Source organism: Pteropus medius, unplaced genomic scaffold, assembly GCF_902729225.1.
Source record: "Pteropus medius unplaced genomic scaffold, Ma_sr-lr_union100, whole genome shotgun sequence".
NCBI classification, from domain to species: domain Eukaryota; kingdom Metazoa; phylum Chordata; class Mammalia; order Chiroptera; family Pteropodidae; genus Pteropus; species Pteropus medius.
The window spans coordinates 1,663,615-1,669,834 of record NW_024346150.1 but is presented as its reverse complement, the minus strand read 5'-3'; the positions used below and the strand labels follow the sequence as shown (position 1 = coordinate 1,669,834).

The window sequence follows — 6,220 nt, the reverse complement described above, 5'->3', positions numbered from 1 at the left end:
CCTACCCCCAAGCCATCACAACCTTCCACCCTGAAGGTCTCTGACCTTTAGAACAAAATTTGAGATCTCTCCCCAAGTTGGTGACCTGCCTGAGCCCAGGTAAACACAGAGGCCCTTTACAATCACAACCACAGTCTGGCTCCCAAGACCCCTCATCAAGTTCAGGGACAAGTGGAGGTCACCGAATCCAATCCCATGCCCTTTTAATAATTCCCACAGGAGTCAGGGTCTGGCTGGCTGGCCTTTACAGTGACCTCACTGCCCAGAGACCACACCCAGCAGTGCCAAAGCCAAAAGTAATACAGCCACAGTGCCTCAAGGGATTTAAGCAGAAAGGGCAGACCATCTGTCCTGAGACAACTGGATTGCTATTTAACTAGATAAGAAAAACTGGAATTTCCAGGTGGATGTGGATTCAAGCAGAATTCCAGTCTCTGCTCCGTATCAGGAGTAAGAAGAGAACAAGGGGTAGGAGGCACTCACTAGGTAAACAGCAGTGGAGAAATCGCCATGTTTGTTTGACCACAAGATGACTGGGCCCCTTTCACACACAACCAGAGCCCAGCTGAAACCTCAAAGTCTAGAAAGCCCCTAGGGCAGAAGGCAGGAAGGACTGAGACTGCCTTGGCATTATCTGTCCCATCATTTCCAACCCATAAATTAGTTAAGTCCCAGCCTGGGAATCCCTACCCTGCTGCTACTCAAAGACCATAATACCCAGCCATATGGCTGCTGATGTATCATTATAGTCATTATTAAGCAGCAAGTTAAAGATTACCCAGCAGAGCTAATGTGAGGCTTTAGAAATTAGAGAAACACTTTCACACAATCAAATAAAAACCAGGTCTAGAGAACTTTGATACCAATTCTGGGTTTCTGAACAAGAAGAGAAAGAAAGTAAGAAGAAACAAAAGAAAGGAGGATTGGGAGAGGGAGAGCCTAAACACACACACACACACACACACACACAGAGTTTCCCTAAATGACATCAGCACAGTTTAATTATACCTCCTCTGCCTAAATTGTGAGTTCCTAAAGAGGAGGTATTTTGTCATCTTCCTCTTTGTAGCTCTAGGGCCCAGCACAGGACAGACATGTTGTCCAAATTGAATGAATAAAGTTACTAGATGCCCTAGCCATCAACGACATCCAGGCAAGTTGCTACCATAGAAGACCTTGAAGATGGACCCATAAACACAACTAGCAGGGATCTTCCCAAACTCTAGGCCACATCAGGCTGCCCTGAGCCTCTGTACTAGGTGCCTACTGGGAAATATTCTCAAGAAAGAGCACTGGACTGGGACGCAGGAGACCCAGGGTTCGAGCCCCAGCCAGCCACTCTCTGGCTGTGTGTGCTGAGGCAGGACCTCCACCCCCCCACCCCACCCATCCCCGCCCACCAGCACAATGAGGGATGGGGGCCAGGGGACTGATCAGTCCCATCCTGGAATGGTAAGGTTCCAAGACACTGCAGCGGTTTGAATCCAATCCCATATTTGGCTCTTGCTCCCTTTGCCCCAAGGAACTTCCACCGGGGTTCATCAGCTGAAGGCTCCCACACTTGCTCAGAGTCTGGGAGGAATTACAACAGGTAGGAATCACTCCTACCAACATCGGAAATCCAGATAGCCATGGAGGATATTTCTCAATCTCAGCCTGTTGGACAAGAAGGCATGTGTGTGTGTACACATCAATAAATATTTTCCTCCAGAAAAAGCAACAGGACAAAACAGGTTCAAAGGTCTAGTTATCTAACTTCCCAAAGCTTAAAGATCTGGACACAGGGGAGGCTCCTTGTGCTTTCCCCAATGCCTAGGATGAGGCTCCACCCCAAGCTGGAAAGTAATGAGGTTCTAAGACTCACCTCCAAAGGGGAAAGAGAGCCCTTTCCCAAGCAGAGGCGAGGACAGATGTCCCCAAAGTACACACTGTCCTGGACAGATGTCCCCAAAGTACACACTGTCCACGTGTGTGCATATGAGGGAAGGGGGCAGGGAGGGGTAGCATGCTGGCAGAGAAACAACTGAGAGCTCAGAGCCCTCAGTGCTTTGTCTTCACAAGGGCACAAACCAAGGCAGAGACTCAGCTGACAGCCCCCACAAAAGCCCCCACATGGAAACTGGCTCCTGGACAACTGGCTCCCAGGGCTCTGACTACCTGCGGCTGCTATTTGCTGGCCCAGGTGCCCATGACTCTCTGGTGCCCACCTCTAGATCAGAGTCTTCTTTTGAACAAATGAAGAGGATCTCCTCATAGCAGAGCTGGGCAAGAGTGGTCTCTGGGGTTTAAACAGTCCTGTACTCACCACTGCCTCCTGCCCCATGCACCACAACCTTTGAGAGGGCTCTACCAACTATATCAAGCCCCAGTTGAGCCCTCAGGTCAGCCCTGCCTCTCCTAACCAGTCCAACCTGAGGTACTGCCCACCCCCCATCCAGCCCCTCTCTGGGCTAGCAGTGCCAGCGCCAGTCACACTGAGCTGCCTCCAAATCTGAGCAGAGATAACATTCCGGGAAAAGAAACGCAATTCAAGGCCACTGCTCCTCCCAGGCTGACTAAACCATAGGCAAACACCCAAGCAGTCAGGAAAGGGAGCCTTACCACAGCGTTCACTGGAGTGGATGCTGCCCAGCGCCCCCCTGAGGGCCAAGATGATAACACCTGCAGGCCTGCTCTCCCTCAGGAACTTGTAGGAATCCTCAGGAAAGGCCCACCTCCCCGCTGCAGCAGTAGGGAGGCCTCACACTAACCCATGGAGGTGCCAGCGACAGGGCCTACTATCGCTCTACACTGTCCTACATCACACAGTGTAGACAGAAGCAAGATTCAAATCCAAGTCTATCTGAAGTCAATTCCAAGGCTCTGACAACCTACAACACAGATCAAATAGTGACCTGTCAACAGCCCAGTCTGGTGCCTGGCTTCTCCACAGAAAAGCATAATTGTTCCCCACCACCTATCAGCCAGGAGGGATCGCAACATCTGGTCCAGACCTCTGGACACCAGAAAGTAGGGCCAAGTTGTGGAAAGGAACTGCAAGTAGTGAAAAGGCCACAGCTCTAAACCCCACGGATGCTTTCTCCCACCAACCTCAAAACCAACCCGCAAGGGTTTTGGTAGACACCTGCCCAGCTGAACAGATGGGCTCAACCGCCCCCCCAACACACACACACACACACACACACACTCACTCCCAGGGAGACTTTCTCCCGTCCCAGCCAGAAACTTCCCTCAGAGAGCGGCACTCAAACCTAAGGGCTCAATTAAAATGAAGAAAAACCCTCCGCCTTCACTCTCTGGGACTGCCTCAGCAAGATGCCTACACATCATGGTCCCATGCCTGTCACACAAAGGCAGCCAAGACAGAGAAGGTCCAGGGCCTCTCTCCTCGCCCTCCAAAACATTATCTCTCAGGAAGTCCCTTTCAGCAGCCAATTCAGAGTCAACTCAGAAACACCAGTAATCACTAGCATCATTACAAAACAAAGCAGAGGTGAGTCACCACAGCCTCTCATGCTTCATCAAGAAGACCCTATACCTCAAACACTAATCTAATGAACTTTGGGGTACTTTTCTCTAATTTGCTAATTAATTTCTCTTTCTGCATAAAGTCCACATAACAATTAAAAACAAAAAGACAAAACCCGGACTCTTTGGGGGTAAGAGGACTCACTCTCTCTTCCTCCTTTTCTCAGACTGGGAGTCTGAGAAATAAAATTTCAAGTCCCAAGACTTATTTGCCACATACTTAACCTACATGATTTCATTTAGTCCTAAAAATAACCCTGTGAGTTAAGCATGGACAACCCCATTTTACTCATGAGGAAGAGACTGCGAAACTCTATATCATGCACTGAGCAGCAGGGCAAAGATTTGACTTCATTTCATAGGACTAGTCTGCTTCCCAGACGAACCCTCAAGTCCAAATGAATTCAATTTTCTGCTTAAAAAAAGTCCTCCTTATTACCACAGTTCATTTCTGACCAATTGCTAGAGTTTCCTCCCAAACTGGATATAAAAATATTGAAGTAATTATTGGAGAAATTGAGCAAGAGCACGTAGGAGGCCTACTCTGCCAGGGTTCTGTGGAAAAATGTAAGAGTTCCTGTTGGCAGGACGCCTGCCTGCCTGCCTGCCTGCCAGGGCCCCTCACTCAGAACAACATTCTGGAAACTCTGGCATTAGAAATGAGCAGCCACCTGTCTGATAATCTTGGGAGCAACCTGTGGCTGCCTTGGGCCTGACTGCCTGTGGATTACAGGTCAAAGAAAGGTCTGGGAGTAGGCTCATGCGGAGAATGCAATTACACCCACCCAAGCTCCCAGTCCAAGCTAAAACAGAGGATGGAGGTTAAGGTTCACATCCTCCGAGCAAGATAATTCAGACTCTCCGCAGCTCCCAGAAAGGGATAACTTGGTGCTAACTGGTTATATTTCAGCCCTGCAGTCCTCAGGGTACACACCTTACTCTCACAAACACCTATGGCCCCTGGGACCGCCCAGCTCACTGAGGTTTTGGGAACCTACTAGGGTAGGAAGCAGGGGAGGAGGGCCCCAGGGCAGAGATCTCTAAACGGAGGAGGAACTGAACACAATGGTGACAACTTACTGAGGATTTACCATCATTAACGTAAACACTTGTTTAAATTACTCGCTCAAAACCTCTGGAAAAAAGTTAACCCTCGTTCAGCCAAGAGTGGTTGAACTGGAAGATCGGCTCCCATCCCCACCGGAGGCCTCATCATCCGTTCCCCAACTAGAGTGGGTTATCATGATCGGCCTTGTGGTCCCAACCAGAGTTAGCAGGGCGAAGGCTGCTCCATGTCGTAAGCAGAATCAAACTCCAAAACTTCTTGAGGTTTGGGCCAGAGCAGGGAAGTCTCCGAGGCTTTTTCAGGTTCTGGGGCCAAAGGGGCCTGCGGCTTCCCCGTACCGCCCCCGGCCTAGCTTCCAACATGACTCCAAAGGGGCTCACCTCCCAACCTCTCACCCTCGTCCAGCCCGGAACCTCTGTTTGGGATTAGGAAGTATGATCCGGAATAGGCAGGCTGGCTGTCGTGGAAGAGGGTATGGTCCGGGGGGCCCTGTCAGGGAAATCCGGTAAGAGTCCCAGTCCTTGGACTGGCGCCAACCTGAGTCCTTACCGAGCAGCGGGGACTCCTCAGGGCAAGCGGGCAGAGGCAGTGCTATGATGGGGAACTCTGGGGCCGAAGTCAGGTTGCTCGCGGGGCCGAGGCGAGAGTTCGCGTCTGGGCCGGAATCGCGACCTGGACGCGGCTGGAAGGAAGCTTCAAAAGGCGACGGAGGCGCTGTCCCTCGCGGCCGAGGCACCCCGGAGGGCTGCCTGATGGCGGCGGCGCCGTTCGAACTGCCCTGCAGAGGTGTGGGGACTCCGACCAGAAAGGGCAGGCGGCTCAGGTCGCGGCCGGCCAGGTAGTAGACGAGGGTGACGCCAAGGTGCAACGCGCAGACAGCCACGAGCAGGCGGCAGGCCCGTTGCAGGGATGCGCCCGGCATCGCAGCACCGCCGCCCAGGAGCGGCTCCCGGAACCTCATCTTCCCGCCGCCGCTTTAAGAGGGGGGTGGGCTACAGCGGGTAGGGCGGCCCGCCCGCGGGCCGCCGGCCAGTTGCTGCCAGACCACAGCTATTGGGGGAGGGCCTGAGGGGAGGCGACGCACCGCGGCGCCGGCAAAGCATTCGGCTGAACGCGAGGACTCGAGCAGACCCAGCGTAGCGCACAGCTAGAGGGGAGATGCCGCCCCAGGCGCGGGCAGAACGGAGGCGGGAGGGCCGCTGGCTGGTAGGGGCGGGGCCGGCAGCGGGGTTTCAGGTGAGAGCGCAAAGGCGGGGCCTCTGGGGCGCGGGGCGGAGGGGCGGGGTCGAGGTGAGGAGGCGGGGACTCTGGAGGGTGGGCTACGGGGGTGGAGCCGCCTTGAGGAGGCGGTTGGCAGTCCCCCAGCGCCTAGCTGTCCCCTCGACCGTGCCAGCAGTGCTGCCCACATTGAGACTCGGATTCCGGTGATCAGCCGCGAACCGCTGTCCTCCGGAGCTTTCGTCTTGGGGCTTCGGTCACTATCAAGCTGCTCCTTGTCTTCTGAGCAGCCCTCGCTGGGCACCGCCACTTCCTGGGGTGTTCAAGGGCTGGGGTTGGGCCTGGGCCTGCGGCGCAGTGACAAAGAAGAGGGCGGAGAAGAGAGCAAACGCGTCGTTGTCTTGAGTG

The 6,220-nt window shown here is 53.6% G+C and overlaps 1 protein-coding gene across 1 annotated transcript in view; it reads right to left on the bottom strand.

Moving 5' to 3' along the window:
* The window catches only part of B4GALT1 (beta-1,4-galactosyltransferase 1), a 47,987-nt gene extending 42,264 nt beyond the window's left edge, over positions 1–5,723 (bottom strand). The window contains exon 1 of the mRNA XM_039875575.1: positions 5,144–5,723. Coding sequence (XP_039731509.1) covers positions 5,144–5,555 — 412 coding nt within the window. The 5' untranslated portion in view covers positions 5,556–5,723. The remainder of the gene's footprint in view (positions 1–5,143) is intronic.
* Between the last annotated feature and the right edge of the window lie 497 nt (positions 5,724–6,220).